Here is a 17,210-nt window from a genome sequence, read left to right on the forward strand (position 1 = left end):
TGTATCGAGGAGACAGTAAACTCTGACCTGTTCTCTCTGGAGCAGTCTGTGGCATGGACAACATTTCTGTCGTCGGGTCCTCTTCAAAGTCGAGAGCGCAGAGTGACCGTTGAGCAGCCGTCAGCCCTCCTAGTTCCCAACGTGTCTCATCCTTTCAGCCATTGTTGAAGTCGGATGAAGAGGTTACGTGATGTCATTAGAACGTGCACAATGTGCCAGAATCCTGCAAACCTGGCAAACATTTCAAAATTGCGCAAATATGGCAAAAAATTAATGTAGTAGGGTTGCAGGCACTTCTGATATTTTTATATCAAAACTGAAAAATTCAGATCGGTGGATCAAATAAGGCGAAAAGAAACTGGAAAAATGCTGAAGTGGACAAAAATATTTTCGGTGAACATTTATCGTTTTAATGGCAAACTTCATTAAAAAACTACTTCTATAACAGTCTTCATTACGGTAAGTATATATCGGTAACAAAAATTAAAAGTTTTATATCTTCTTAATCTTCCTCTTGTGCTTCTTGTTCGTCCTCATTTTCATCAACTTCTTCATTCACATTTGTATCCTGTTCATCATGCGTAGCCTCTGATCCTTCGTAACCGTCTGCAGCAGGTACCAAGAGGGCAATGGCTTCCGACGACAGATATTTTACTTTCCTGAAAGGAAGTTTCCGCAAGGAATAAATATGTCTCTGTTGTTGCCTGAACTCTCCGCAGCACATCCTCCATACTTTTGCACGCGGGAAGACGTTCCGATAAAGCTCGCCTTGCTAACTTGTTTGTTGATACCCGTCCATCTTCCAACACCTCACCTATTATTGAAAGTGTAGACGCAATTATATACGGTCCATGGATCAACATTTTATGGACTCTCGTCATATTTTATCGTGGGAAATTTTAGACATAATGTCTGCCTGTTCCAATGGCATAGTTTCTGAACTTTTCGGTGTCAATTTCTATTTTCTCAGTATAGATGACGTCATTTTGCAACTGTCACTTAAGAAATGGTTCAAAGCCGAAGCTGCGACTGACAGCTCGATTTTAAGACTGATTCTTGAAGGTAATAGTACATACTTCAGGACCGAACGAAAAATAAGGCGCAATGTCATGGGACCTAAAACTTTTTTGTTTTCCGCTTGCATTTTACAATTTTTTGCTTGGATTCCGATAAGAAGTTAATTATCAAAAAGTGATTGCTAATAAATGATTAAAGACTAATTAAATATCGTAATCAAGTAAATACCTTCTGGAACATTCAATTTTTTTAAAAAGGGTCTGATTTCGCTGAACAAAAATATTTCTTCCTAAAGATGCAGTAGTTTTCCAGCCTGGCTAATACGTCGCGCGGCTCACAAATGAATGCAGCGTTGAACCTGAAATCTTGTGGAAACACGTGGCCACTTCTAAGACCGGGATTCTATTATACTTCCACCATAAATCTACCGAAACTACTAATCGAGCTTTCTCAACTATTTTGTTTATGGCCACATTTTCGGAAGTCTGGCCCAACGTACGACGTCCCCTCTTCAGTTTACGAGCACTGCGAAGCGGGATATTTGAAAGTGTTCCGATCTTCAAGCTTATTTTTTTATTTGAACGGCACACATCCAAACATGGTTTCCTGTCATTATTTGTATCTATTGGCCTTTGGTTCATATCCACAGGCCGATACTTCCCCCTGTTGAGTTCACCTTAACCTTAGACTCAAGTGTACATACTTAATTGTGCCGTGTTTGAGACTAGCTCTTTTTAAATTGATGGAATAACGGTAGTAAGGCCCGGTTAGGAACATCCACGCAAAGGTCCAACAGACCAGTATCAGGAACTTACTTACGTCACTGCAGGATGTCTACCTACAATTAGAATTTATAAGAAGTGTACAATCTCTCATTCCAGCCTATCTGCTATCTCCGCCGCACCCATTAAAACAGCTCATGCTGTACATTGTGCTGAAGCACAGTGGTTAAGGTAGGCCAAGTTGGCTTTCCGCAAGCTTCACGGGAACTGTTCAATCTGCTGCACCTAACAGGTTGCGTTGCCAATCCAACATGACTAACCAGGTATATTTTCCTTGGGCAGTTTTACTGCAGCTCAGTTAGCAGTGGGAGCAATAAAACGAACACACAAACTTAAAGGTGACGGAGCAGAAATTAAAAATTGAGGAATATATAGTAGTCAGTCCAGCAGAGAAAAAATTTTTCGTAGGTTTGTGTTGTAGCCCCAAATCAATCGATAGGCGTCTCCCACTACAAATTGTGGAAAAAGTTACTAAACACTTATTCAGGAACCTCGAATTACATATTTGTAAATTTGACGGAGTTTCCTTATTCCATAAATATTTTGTACTTAGGCTGAAAAGTGTTTCGGAATGTATGCTAGGGACTTCAGGCCATTTAGCAGTATAGTGGCTTTCTAAATTTAGGACAAACATTGACCGAAATAGGAAAAAATATAGATTAGTGGTATTAAAAGCCGCATTATGGTAGTATGCAAAGTAGTGCAATGAAAGCTTATTCTTTCAGACACATTTTTTAGATTAAAATAATACGAAAACTAAAAACCAAACTTAGTAGTTCCTAAAATGCATCTGGAGAATTCAGAATGAACTATTTTGCCCACTTATAATGCATTAAGCGAACCTGCCATACACATCCTGGAAAATTAATACTGGTATAATTGGGATCACATTCTGCTAAACACACTAAAGTTACAGAAACAATACTTTCAAAACCTTAAATTGGCATTGCAGTACAACAGTGTTGTTCAGGTTCTTAGGTGGAGAGGATCTCGATTTTCAGAGATAGTTTCACTTACTACAAAAAACATGCATCAGAGGTGAACTGATGATGGGTCAAATTGAGAACACCAAGTTCTAGTTGAGAGATGAAGTAGTTGCAGAGAAAACTATTCATATCTAAAATAAACTAAGAAAAGCCTCAAAACGTCTAAAAGTAAAAGAGGAGTAAAAGCGACAATTTTCTGGTCTACAGTGACCAAAAACGAATATTTGTTATACTGAGCCTCGTCCTGTGATACTTGGATAAAAAGATTTCTCATCAACTTCTGAAACTAACCTAACATAACCTGTAACCTACAGCAAAAAGACAGGCAGGCAAGCAACACTCCTTTAACTTGCTTGGGTTGGTCACAGCTTCACTTGAGAGTAAAGTAGCCTGCCCGTTCCGCTAATAATGTGCGGCAGCTTGTACACCACTGGAATTTATCGAGCTCCAGTGCGAGAGGGAGTGGAGGGAAAAATTTCGTAATAAAAATGAATCTTCTAGAATCGTATAAAAACATTACTCAACATAACTTACCACGACTTCACAAGTTCTGAAGCTATGATTATGTCTGGGTTTGGACCTACATATTTAGCGAGTTGCTTTTTTTCCTCAGTGGAGAATGCGAAATCTGCCCTAAAAAGGTTAGTAAAAGACTTCAGCTTAAAAGCTCATTTTGGAATTATCAGTATTCAGGAAGTAGACACTGATGCTTTAGTGAAAGCAGAATAAGTAAAATTCGTTGACATCCTGTGTTTTGATGTTTGGCACATAAGTCAAATAGTCATGAAATGCAAGTTGTCAGTATAAACTTCGTCCGAAAACTACATTCACCACAATGCAGCACCAGTCGTAAAAATTGTCACGTTCCGCATCTAGCTCCTCCATTTTTGCCATTAAAAGAAATGTTTCATTTGTCATTTTCTCATCAGTGTAATGTGACAACGTGCCGTCTAGTGAATGCCAGGCATAGTCAAGGCGCAACGGTGGAGAAAGTGGACGCTTATGCCATCTGTGGACCAGAATCGAAGGCAAAGCGGAAGTGCTTCCGCCTGGTGGCAGCTAAATTAAAGAACGCTATGCGGGAGACAGTGTCTGGCTTGTGCTGCACTCTGACAGCGAAATAACAAAAAAATTAAACTAAATACTATTGTTACGTGTAGTAAAAATATAAATGTAATATTACTTTAATATAATATTGTAATGCTATGGTATGTTTAATTGTAAATAGAGAACTTGGCGTAATGTAAAATAATGTTTAGGTGCGAGGTTGGGGTGAACCCCGAGAATGAGAACAATGAACAGGTTGGCGCGTAATATTGGCGGTAGAAGTAAGTTGGCGTAGCTCTGAGGCAGAACAAGTGTTAAGTGGCATAAAAGTGTCTGCCGGTGTGTGCTACGGGAACGTTGCTAACAGACCATTTAGAAGTGAGTTGAAAACAGATATGGACTTCGTTTATCGTATGGCTACAAGCTGAATGGACAGTAGGGCTTGAAAGACGCTGTATTTCGACGGAGATGGGCTGTGGGTGGCAAAATAGTACGGTTTCCCGCTCTGAGGTACATGGCACTGCATGGTGCAATGCTGTGTTAATTGCGACGAGTTGCTTGTGCCAACGGGGACGTGTGAAGGGACCAATAACCGCATCCAACGGCGTATTGTGATCTCAATAACTGACGAGGTCCATTTGTGAGCTCACTTCGGTAGCAATGAACTAGAAGCTATCTTACAAGAGTATTATGAACAGTGGTTGTTACACCGACGCCATTACCAGTACATTTATATTCTGTGAATCAGTTTGTGTAGTAGTCAAACCAAGTTCTGTACAGTGTGTAAAGTTTGGAAGCAATGATAGTTTTGTGGTTTAAATTGCATTCCCTGAGTGTACTCAATTATTTAAAGGAAATAGCTTATTATTATCCCATATCCAGTGATTTCTATGTGCTGCAACATCATTGAAAAGTTATGGTGCGTGAGTATCGGTGTAGCTATATTACAAGAGAAAATAGTCGGAATTAACACTGAAATTGCCGGCAGACGCCGCATCATGCAATGGATGGAAGATGCCAGGTACTGCACCACCTTAATTACTATCCAACTCGATGTGGTGGCTTTTCAGTACATTGCCATAGTCAAAAATTACTCTGTTCTGTCCGAGCAATGTGATTCTCAATTAGTGTTTCCAGTAACTATATTGACAAGCAGACCTATATCTTTCTTTAATTAAGCGTTCAAGGAAATTGCTGTCACCACAGTACACATTGTGCCTTCAGCAAAATGCAGGCTCAATAACATTAAATTCAGTAATTACAATTTGTGTAGTTTATATTAACCTAAAACAAGTTAAAGTGTTTATCATGTGTGTTTATGTATTGTGAAACGATTTCAGGCTGTGGTATTGTTTGAAATGAATGTCCTCCTGCTAGGCAATATCAAACATACAGAATTAAGTGCTCCCTGTTCAGTTACTTCAAAGTGATTATCAGTGCTGCTAATAATCAAATATAGACGTAAAAATAAATTTGTTACGGGCCATCATCATTATTTATTCCAAAAATTCCATGTAGTAGTTGGATCACCATAGGGTGTCTATTCAAATCTATTACACGTGAGAGCCGCTTTCTGGAAGTCCGATGCCACGTGGTCTAATAATAATACAGTAAATTCGAGTAGTGGCATCGTAAATCATATGCTTTAATTAGCCACACCAAATAGCTAAATCTCCGCAGAACCAAAGTTAGTTGCCGTAGAGTAGATCCGTTGAAAATAATTGGTGCTGTGTACCTTGTTCCTGTTCCCCCCCCCCCCCCCTCCTCCCAATCCAACACCGCTACTCGTTGTGAACCACCCGGTTGCTCACCGCTGATGCGTGAGCTGGGTCAGCACGCACGAGCAGATCGGTTAGCAGTCCTGGAGTGGCACACGCAACAGACACATTACTGTAGCTATGGAGAGGCTGTAGGTGCGCCTACTTGTAAATCGCTGGCTGTGTGTAACTTGATGTGTGTTGTTGCAGAACTGAGCGATGAGGACCTGGAGCTGAAGGAGTCACTGTGCCGGGAGCTGCTGCAGCTGCTGGCGCTCACCAGGGTGGGCCGCTGCCGCCTCAGGGGTGAGTCCACTCATCCTACCTCTCCAGCTGCAATCAGTCCCACCGCCACAGTCCGTAAGAGAACACCACATACGGGGCACCTAGAATATTACTAGGTTCCATACCCACAACTGGTCCTTGAGCCTTTCTGACTACACTTTCATTGGTTGGTTCACGTCAGTCTTCACCGTTTTTCAGCATTTCTGAGAAACTCTGCCGCGCGTGGATCACACAGTCCCGTACTTCCAGAATGAAATTTCTTTCTGCAGCGAAGTGTGCCCTGTCTTGAAATTTCCTGACAGATTAAAACTGTTCCTCATGTCCTACCTTCGAAACTTCACAGAAGTTCTCCTGCATACCTTGCAGGATTAGCTCTCCTGGAAGAAAGGTTACTGCAGAGACATGGGTTGAGATAATGGCGGCAGTGAAGCTGTGAGGGCGGTTCGCAGACTAAGCTTGGATACCTCATTAGATAGAGCTCTTGTCCGCGAAATACAAAGATCCCAGATTCGAGTCCCGGTCCATTCCTAAATTTTACTATGTCAGGAAGTTCCAGTCCTGTAACTGTCCAAGCTGCCCTCCAATGTACACGTTCAGATTGTTAACAAAGGTACGAGCATACGGAATGGGTTTCGAGATATGTGAGTGGATCGAAGACTTCTTAAGTAATAGAACCAAACATGTTGTCCTCAACGGCAAGTGTTCGTCAGAGACAAGGATATCGTCAGGGATGCCCCAGACACGTTTGATAGGACTGCTACTATTTTCTTTAAACATAAATCGTCTGCAGACAGGTAGGACAACAGTCTGAGGTTGTTTCCTGATGACGCTGTCGGATGGTACAAGATGACTTACACAAAATTTCTATTTGATGTGATGACTGGCAGATGGCTCCAAATATAGATAAATGTAAGTTACTGCGGACGAATAAGAAAGACAAACCCATTAGTAGCGCCCAGCTTGATGCAGTCACGTCGTTTAAATATCTAGGCTTAAGGCTGAAAAGTGATATGAAATGGAACGAGCACGTGAGAATTGTGGTAGGGAAAATGAATGGGCGATTTTAGGTCTTTGAGGGAGTGTTAGGGAAGTGTGGTTCATTTGCAAACGTGACCACACGTAGGACGCTGGTGCGACCTATTCTTGAATACTGTTAGTGTTTGGGATTGCACCCAGTTGGATTAGAGGAGGACATCGAATCAATTAGCAAGCGTACTGCTAGATTTGTTACCGGTAGTTTCGAAGAACATGCAGGTGTTAAGGAAATGCTTCGGGAGCTCAAACGGGAATCCCTGGAGGGATTTTCGAGAATCTCTACTGAGAAAATTCAGAGAACTGGCATTTGAAGCTACTGCCTAACGATCCTACTGCAACTAACGTACATTTCTTGTAAAAGCCACGACGATAAGATTAGAGAAATTAGGGCTCATGCAGAAGCAGACACAGACCTTTCACCTCTCTCTGTCTGCAAGTGGAACAGGAAAGGAACGTCTAGTAGTAGTGGTACCCTCAGCCACGCACCGTGCGGTGCCTTGCGGGTTATGTACGTAGATATAATTCCCATAACCGTTACAGGTCCCATATACAGCCTGCTCCCATGGTTTACCTACTACTTAACCCATCCCTATCCATTTCATTTCTTGGGTATTTGTATGAATTGACTGATTCCAGCTAGGAATAATTTATATTGTAATGACAGGATATCATGTTTCTGCGTTTAGTGAATCGCACAATCGTACAGTTAGGGCATATAAAGCAAAGTACCTAACCGCTTTGAAGTCCTATAAGGATCAGAATGGATATTTCTGTAGCTTTTGCGATACTATATCTGAATCATACACAAATGACTCGGGTTAATATTGATAGACCATTAATAAAAGCCATGAGTAGCGTAGCTCATGAGACCTTAAGTAATTTCTACGAGGGGCGTTCAGTAAGTATCGCAGCACATTTTTTTTCTCCCACCACATTTAGGTTGGAAAAATGCAGACTTTGTTGTGGAACATTGTGAAATATTCCCGCTTCAGCCCCTATACCTCCATGAAGTTCCGACAGGTGCCGACGCTATACGTAGCTCTCAAAATGGCGTCTGTAACGGAGGTGCGTTCCAAGCACAGAACTGTCATTCAGTTTCTTTTGGCGGAAAACCGTAACATCGCCTTTCAGAATGTCTACGGAGAACTGACTGTGAACAAAAGCGCGCTGAGTCATAGGGAACATCGACGCATGTGATGAAACAAACAAACCATAACAAAACAGCAACCCATGGAGTGTCGTCATAACACATGTCCTCTTTAGAAAAAGTTCAAAGCCCCACGCTCAGCTGGTAGTCATGGCGGTGGTCTTTTGGGACTGTGAAGGGTTTATTCTGTTTGGTGCCCTCCCTCATGATGCAGATAGCAGTTTTGAAGTATACTGTGCTATCGTCGCGAAATCATAGAAACGAATTCAGGGTGTTCATCTCTACAAAAATGCAACCGAACTACTACTTCATGATAATGCGAGGTCTCGAACAATTCTGCACACCCGACAGCAGCTGACAGAACTTCACTGGACTGTTCCTCTTCGCCCACACTACAGCCCCGATCTTGCACCTTCCTTCTGTTTGGTTCGATGAAGGTTGCACTTGGTGGGAAGCAGTACGTGGCTAGAGGGAAGATAATGAATTTCCTTGAGACAGAGACACGGCTTTAGAAAGCATCGCTCCTGCGAAACGTAACTCGCCATTTTTTCACATGATATCTTGCGAACCATGGATGAAGGATATCCGACGGATGCCATATTCCTTGACTTCCGGAAAGCGTTTGACTCGGTGCCCCACTGCAGACTCCTAAGGTACGACCATATGGGATTGGTTTCCAAGTATGTGAGTGGCTTGAAGGCTTCTTAAGTAATAGAACCCAGTACGTTGTCCTCGATGGTGAGTGTTCATCGGAGGTGAGTGTATCATCTGGAGTGCCCCAGGGAAGTGTGGTGGATCCGCTGTTGTTTTCTATCTACATAAATGATCTTTTGGATAGGGTGGATAGCGATGTGCGGCTATTTGCTGATGATGCTGTGGTGTACGAGAAGGTATTGTCGTTGAGTGACTGTAGGAGGATACAAGAGGACTTGGACGGGATTTGTGATTGGTGTAAAGAATGGCAGCTAACTCTAAATACAGATAAATGTAAATTAATGCAGATGAATAGGAAAAAGAATCCCATACTATTTGAATACTCCATTAGTAGTGTAGCGCTTGACACAGATACGACCTATTCTTGAGTACTGCTCGAGCGTTTGGGATCCCTATCAGGTCGGATTGAGGGAGGACATAGAAGCAATTCAGAGGCAGGCTGCTAGATTTGTTACTGGTAGATTTGATCATCACGCGAGTGTTACGGAAATGCTTCAGCAACTCGGGTGGGAGTCTCTAGAGGAAAGGAGGCGTTCTTTTCGTGAATCGCTACTGAGGACATTTAGAGAACCAGCATTTGAGGCTGACTGCAGTACAATTTTACTGCCGCCAACTTACATTTCGCGGGTAGATCACAAAGATAAGAGAGATTAGGGCTCGTACAGAGGCATATAGGCTGTCATTTTTCCCTCGTTCTGTTTGGGAGTGGAACATGGAGATTATGATGTTAGTTGTGGTACGAGGTACCCTCCGCCACGCACCGTATGGTGGATTGCGGAGTATGTATGTAGATGTAGGGAGGGGGGAGTTGTCAACCAGTGAGGTACCATGCTGGCATACAGGTTCTCCCAGTAGTGTGGCGTGAGGACGTCGCATTGAATGGAGATAGTTGAAAAACAGGGTTCTTTTAGCCAAAAAAGTGGGGAATAATACGGTGTATTCGAATACTTAATAAAACCAACCTGCTTTCAAAAAGAATATTTCCTTACTTATTGAACGTCCTTCATACAGGTTTATGACTTTCCATCCAACAGAATATGCTGCGGCCTCCACATTAAGGTATCCTCAACGTTTGATACTCCGTACAATTTTACTTCAATTAGAAACCGTTGGTTTGATAATGAGTCTAGTAAGCTACTGATGTTCAGACGTTTACCAAGTCGAGGAGGTGAGCCTACCACGGACGTGACGACGTCATTCCTTCTGCATTACGTCCCGCTAAATCTGTGAGTTTTAAACAATCACTTTCCGAGTGAACGTTCGTTGATACTGGGTGTCACGTCTAAGTTTATGCATTCCACTTACAGGAAAACACCGAGGTAGCACAAAATTAAGGTGCTGGACTGAAATTTGGATGGAGTGTGGCCTACATTGCTCTCGGACCGCCCAGTTTTATGTTTCTCGCAGTTGTCTAACCCACTCCAGAGAAATGCAGAATGGTTGCTTTTGAAATGTCACGGTAGATTCCTTGTCAGATTCCTTCACAGTTGAACTTTGGGGCTCTGGTATCCTTTCCTACTTTTGAAATATAAGAAAAGAGTTCTCCATTTCCAATGACCCAGCCAAATTCAGTGAAAGTGTGTAGTATAGGAAAATAAGAAAATCGAGCAGTAAAGAACTGTCTAAATCTTGTATAGTAGATGATGTACTAATACGGAAAAATACGAAGCGTATACACTTGGGGTCATGCTGGGACTCGCTGTGCAATATTTGAACAAATTTTGGGGGTAGGTTCTCATGCAGAAAAAAGAAATTCATGTAAACATATGTGCTAAGGCCAACAACATGTTTTGATCTTGATGCAAATTGTAAAAGTCACGGTATCTACTCTCAGCACAGAAATCCACATTTTCCAATATCTCTTTATAATTGCATGACTTATCAGAAATGACAAACGTTAGGGGACACGACAACACAGCAGAAAACTGTTATGAAGTGATAATTCACGTTGTACCAAGTTATATTCTTGTAACTATCGTTCGGGTTTTGGGATGGTACAACTAAAATCTATCGCGAGAAATGCAGGAAGCTTCAGTTGTTGTATAGATTCAAAGCTGAAAGAACTAAAGTATAAAATAACTAGAAAGAATAGACAGAATTAATTTAAAGAAAAAAAAACAAATAAGTGGTTCATTGAATCTGAAGGCTCTCTACAAATATATTTACTCCAAAATCTGTTTCTTTCCAGGTCTCTTCTTGTACGAGCTGCACTGCACCTTATCTGAAAAAATGCGTCGAAGTCCATCACATTCCATCAAGGTACGCAGAACAATAGGCTAAGAAATAAACGTAAGTTCCTTTACACCAAACTGTTCCGTTGAATTCACGTTGATTTTCATGAACTTCCAAGAACTCAAGGATTCTGGGCACTGTTTTAAGTAATATTTTATAAGATACAGTCTTCAGACGTAACGAGGAAACTAATTAACTTCACATTACTGGAGCAGTGTTTGATGCGTATTTACAATGTCTTCTTTGAAAACCGTCTTGATAGATACTTCCTTACGTCTCTGTTGCAGACCGGAACTCGAACCCGGTACCGTATTTTCGCGGTCGATGATCCAATTGAGAAGAGGACCACATGGCAGTCGGATTTTTTAAATTTTAATATTTATTGTACGTGAAGTTCGGAACTCAAATATCAGTCGCTAGCAGCACTCCGCTGCAGCTCTCAAATTTTAGAGAAATCCGACCCTAAAGTAACGTCGAATATTTTCGACAAGCTGCGTGGGTGAGAGATAGATTGTGCAATATATGTGGGAAACCTGGATTCGGTTCCTGGCCTACGCAAATTTTAAATAGAAATGCTTGTTCTACGAGCATTTCCGTGAAATATCTAAAGATATAAAAAAAGAAAAAAAGAAAAATATTAGCGCTCGAGACTGGTAATCACTAGATCGCTGGTTAGTCTCACTTTCGGTCATTACCTTCTCGTTATTTTAGGATTCCGGGCCTCAGCCTGTAAAAGCAGAGGCCGTGTGTGTGTGTGTGTCTAACGAGTAGACGTATAAAGTTCAAACTTGTAACATTCTACATTCTATTATTCCTTGACTGTGTAAAACATTTGAGCTTCTAAGTCAGTTCAGTCATAAGATTCGTCCAGTTGTCACATATTTTGACACAAACTGATTAACCAAAACCTATAGTGTACTTTCTGTTGAAGCAGGATCATAAAATTTAGCATGAAGCAAGGTTTCACTATACAAATAAAGTAAAAAAAAATCTGAAAATTGTTAAATTTCAGTTATATCCCACAAATATATCTTTCTGCTCTTAGAACATACAGTGCATTCCTCATCCGTCAACTGTATAATAGATAAACATTACTGCATGCAAACATAAAATGTAAGTATTAGACGTGTTTTAGTAAGCGGACAAAAATGTTTTAATCAATCTTCACTACGTACATAAATAAACTGAAGTCTCCTGCTCCCTTGCTCTTCTGGGTCCTGGCTAGTCTCAGGAACTACTGTAGAGGTTCTGATCCAGCCTTGGACTTCCCAGTACCGATGTCTTTCGGTATCTACATCGAAAACAGGCAAAAACTGTGTGTGTGTGTGTGTGTGTGTGTGTGTGTGTGTGTGTGTGTGTGCGCTAGCACTTGGACAATTTTTTTCCCTTCAGTTCGAACACCGACGTTTAAACATAATTCCATCAGGTATATATTAATTGATACACATTTGTCAATTTTGTGTAAAAAGGACAGCGTGTTACTTCCAATTACATATCGCACACAAAAATCCAATTTTTGTTGCAAATATAAATTCTTAAGTAACGGTTTATTTTTGTAAAAAGTTATTTGAACTGAAAATATCTAATTTTTTTGCCCTTACGAATTTTCGAATAACATACGCATGGGACATGCACCTTTATTTAAAAATTTGCTCCAGCTGCGAATCAAACTTGGACTGCCCTCCTTATAGGCGTCATTCTAGCACAAAGCCAAACAGAAAGTCGGGAGAAGAAGAAGAAAAAGATATTCTCGATAACTTTTGAGAGCTGCATGTAATGACTTTGGTTGATTGGCATTTGAGTTCAGAACTTTACGAACCATTAAAAAAAGAAAGATTGCCACATTGTCTTCTCATGAGCTATCCAGACACGATGCACTACATACCTATGCAGATTCATTCTTGCAGTATCTCTATGCTGTTTTTCAACAACAGAATCCATTGTGTACACGTTACTGAGTTAATGCAACTGGAAGAAAGCAGCTTGCGGATTGTTTCCTAAGTTTTGTTACTTTGTCATGTTACAACTGAGTCGGTTCGAGTTCCTATATGGCTCATAGTTTTAATCTGCCTCGCAGTTTCAAAACTACGTACATACTGCCACTGGTAGATTTAAGTTGCGCCATGCCTGCAGCACTGCTGAACTGCGGGAGTAATATGTAATCATATATTTTTGATGAACTATTTTATTTCCATTCAAGATGTGAATCAAAGTACTGTAAAATTTTCATGTAATTGATTTGCTTCGAAGGCCAATTAATCACAGCCTTCAGTGCCGATGCACATTTACGTTTGACCTCCAGCAGGAATCTAAAAGCAGCGAGCGTGGAGGACATGGGCGGGACTGCAGATAGGTGGCGCTACGTGAAAGTGGAGATCAGCCGCGTAGTGTACAGAGATATTCGTGCATTTGCGATAAAAACTGTATCCAGATGGTGCATTTCTTAACACAACTGCCGAGTAAGCAGGAGATCCGAGGTTTGAGTCCTGGCCTGTTACATATTTTCGCTTGTCGCTGCTGATTCCACATAAAGACCCAATGTAGCTGACATTATTAATTGTTTTCCCTTCCCCCTTTGCCATACTCCCCCTTTGCCATACTCCCCCTTTGCCATACTCCCCCTTTGCCATACTCCCCCTTTGCCATACTCCCCCTTTGCCATACTCCCCCTTTGCCATACTCCCCCTTTGCCATACTCCCCCTTTGCCATACTCCCCCTTTGCCATACTCCCCCTTTGCCATACTCCCCCTTTGCCATACTCCCCCTTTGCCATACTCCCCCTTTGCCATACTCCCCCTTTGCCATACTCCCCCTTTGCCATACTCCCCCTTCTGAGGTGTTGTCCGTCACTAAAGGATGTGCCGAGGAAGTGCAATCATAATTTTCAGTTGCAGACCCTCTTCACTGCTTGCAGATGCCGGTTTGTCCTTCAGCCATTTCAGCAGGGGGTCCCTTGCCTTGCTGGCTTCGTTTTCACCGTACTTTATTCATCAGGTTTACGCCCAGCTCGATTTCAATAATACCCGTTATGATAGTCCGAGAACCTGGGAGCCTTCCTCAGCATTACTTTCCGTGGATTGCGTGTATTGCAGATGGTTTTCATCTACTTCAGAATTGCTCGGGTGTCCCGGACTAGTGTAGCGTTAGAGTTCGGCGCGCTGAACTTAACCTTCTCTGGTTGTTCGTAAAGTGTCTAATATAGCACGTTCGCCAGGGATGGTGTAGATTCCTGTCTTTCGTAAGCCAAAATTGTCCTTAGTAGGCGGCTTTTCTTGGTATTGGGAGTGCCAAAGATTCGATGACATATTACTATTGAGTTCTGTAGATCTTCGCAGAGAGAGAGAGCCCTTTGTAGGGTATACAAGGTGAATCACCTGAAACTGTGCTATTGATGCGCGGTTTTCACACAACGGACTGGTAGTCACAGGCTCCCACTGTTAGCCAACAGACAAATGTTAATAGTTCTTAGAAGGTATAATTTTTGTGCAGACACTCTTTTGAAATAGAACAATGCCTATTGACTTTATAAAACTAAATGCAGGGTAAACTGGAATGTCAGTGGTGGTTGTTGCAGGATTATAGTGCGAGTTATTTACGGGATATCGTATACCGAAAAGTTCTCACGCAGACTCTTGAACAATACCCGTGGTAGCACACACTAAAGAACGACACAACTGCGTGGACTGCTTATGTGGATTCTGAGCAGTAACAAGATAATTGACCATCACAGGCTGTGTTCAAAATGAAAAACGGCAGCGGCAATACAGGCTTCCAGTCAGGTATAGAAGCATCGCTTCACGCACGCCACCATTTCAGCGGAGATGCCCGAGCAGACTGCAGTAATACGTCGTTGTGCGTCATCGGATGTGGTTCGTATGAACTTCTAAACAGCGTGTTGTAGATTTCCCCGCAGAAAAAGGTCTCCAGGCGTCAGATCCGAGGAAAGGACTGGCAAAGGTACAGGTCCTCCGCGTCCAGCCCAGCAGTTTGGGGACAATTCGTAAAGACATTCTGTAGTACTTTGTGCGCCGTGGTCTGAGCATTCCTGGTGTTCGTACCACAGGTTCCTCCTAGTCTGCAAGGGAATGTCTTCTAACATCCGTGAAAGTTGGTCTGTTAGGATGCTGCGATACTACCGTGCGTTCAGTGTATCGTCTATGAAAATCAGTGCTGTGAGCTGATGGTTCACTATCCCACATCACACGTTTACGCTCCATGGGCGCTGAAGTTCAGGATGATGATGATGATGATGATGACGACGATCTCCTTTCAAGACCCAGACTGCAGGGTCGACATGCAAATGTAGAAATCCGTAAACAAATACATAGCGCGCTGGTGGGGCGCGATAGTGGCGTCACCAAACCGAGCACTTCTAATATATTCACCAGGCTGAACAGTACACCAAACAGTTTAAAAGCTGGTAGTGAATGGAATTAAACACAATATTATGAAAAAATAGCATTTTTAATCTGAAGTGAATCATAATTTCACCTTAAATCACATTACAATCTTATACACGAACTTCTTGTATATCGGCCCATACGAGGAAAAGCAAGACGACGACTGTGCCTACTTCACTATTTATAAAAAACGGACAATCAAAAGTTAATAGATAATAATCGTAACACAAAAGTAAACCATGCATTAATTATTACACGTTGACAGTGAAATGTAGCGGTTAGTTTCAAGTAGGATTTTGGAACAAATACTGTGTTCTAACATCATGTAACACACAAAAAGAAGCTTTGACACACAACCACCACGGATTCAGAAACTAACCCTCTTGCGAAACACAAATGGCTCTTTATTTACTCGGAGTGACGGAGTGATAACTGCTATCGAAACAGGATCTCAAACGGATATCATATTTATACATTTCCAGAACCAATTTGACACCGTTTCTCATAAGTGGTTTCTAAACAAGTTGGGTGGAAAATCGGCGCAATTGTGCGACTGAATTCGTGATACGCTGTCAAAAAAGTCAGACTGTAATAACTGGCGTAAGGTGACAGAGTAGAGCTAAGTGAAGTGATATCTGGCGTTCCGTTAGGGTTACGGGACCTCTGATAAAAATATACAATGAATTTTTTTGGACGAACGGGAAACTCAAACAGCTTTTTTAATAGCTTTTCATAGGTGTTAAACATGCCCCCGTTGACACCCACGGCATACGTCAATGAGGTATTCAAATTGTTTCCACACTCCAGTGAGCATGTCTTGAGTTACAACTTCCACAGCTGCTGTTATGCAATGTCTCAGTTCATTCATTGTTGGTAACTGAGGCACATGAACAGTCTTTCATAAACCCCCCCAAAAAAATCACATACAGTCGGGTCCGGTGACCCTGGAGGTCAATAATGTATGGCTGAATCATTTGGTCCAGAGTGACCGATCCATCGTTCAGTAATCCTTCGATTTAAAAATTCCCTCACTTCCAGATGCCAGGGTGGCGGTGCCCCATCCTGTTAGTAAATGAAGTTCGAATCAGTCTCCAAATGCGGGAAAAGAAAGTTCTCAAGCATATCGAGATATGTGCTCCCTGTAACAGTGTTCTCGGCAGAGAAAAATGGACCCTACACCTTTTCCCGTGAAGCTGCACCAAAACATTAAATTTTGGAGTCCCTCTCATGTTGTACAACTTCATTTGATTGTTCCGTACCCCATATTATCACATTGTGACGGTTCACTTTTCCATTTAAATGGAATGTTGCCCCGTCACTAAACACAAAGCGTGGAAGAAAAGTCATCCGCCACCTTGCCAAGAACGAAATTACAGAACTCCACACTTTGTTGTTTGTGACCTTTACGTAGAGCTTGCAGTAGCTGAATTTTGTATGGTTTCATGCGTAAATATCGACGCAACACGTGCCAGACAGACATCGCGGGCATGTTGAGCTGTCGATGTGCCTGGCGAACTGATTTATGCGGACTCCTTGTGAAACTGTGGCGAATGCATTCGACGTCTGTGTCGGACACTCGGGGACGACCCGGCGATTTGCCTTTACACGGACAACCTGTTTCTCGGAATTGTTTATACGATCGTCTAATGCTCTGTGCCGTAGGAGGATCCACACCACACCTAGTACGAAAGTCACGCAGAACAGTTATTACTGACTCGCACAACGCTTTCTGTTGTCCCGATAATATTTTTACTAGAACTGAAGTTGCGCAAACTGCTGCAAGCCTAGCGAGAACCATGTAAAACTC

General features: G+C 42.0%; 1 protein-coding gene across 2 annotated transcripts in view; it reads left to right on the forward strand.

Moving 5' to 3' along the window:
• The window catches only part of LOC126483819 (SET domain-containing protein SmydA-8-like), a 188,944-nt gene that overhangs the window by 154,643 nt on the left and 17,091 nt on the right, over positions 1 to 17,210 (forward strand). For both annotated transcript variants that reach the window (XM_050107017.1, XM_050107016.1), the window contains exons 6-7: positions 5,800 to 5,895; positions 10,959 to 11,029. In XM_050107017.1, coding sequence (XP_049962974.1) covers positions 5,800 to 5,895; positions 10,959 to 11,029 — 167 coding nt within the window. The remainder of the gene's footprint in view (positions 1 to 5,799; positions 5,896 to 10,958; positions 11,030 to 17,210) is intronic.

The sequence above is a fragment of the Schistocerca serialis genome, chromosome 6 (assembly GCF_023864345.2).
Source record: "Schistocerca serialis cubense isolate TAMUIC-IGC-003099 chromosome 6, iqSchSeri2.2, whole genome shotgun sequence".
NCBI classification, from domain to species: Eukaryota; Metazoa; Arthropoda; class Insecta; order Orthoptera; family Acrididae; genus Schistocerca; species Schistocerca serialis.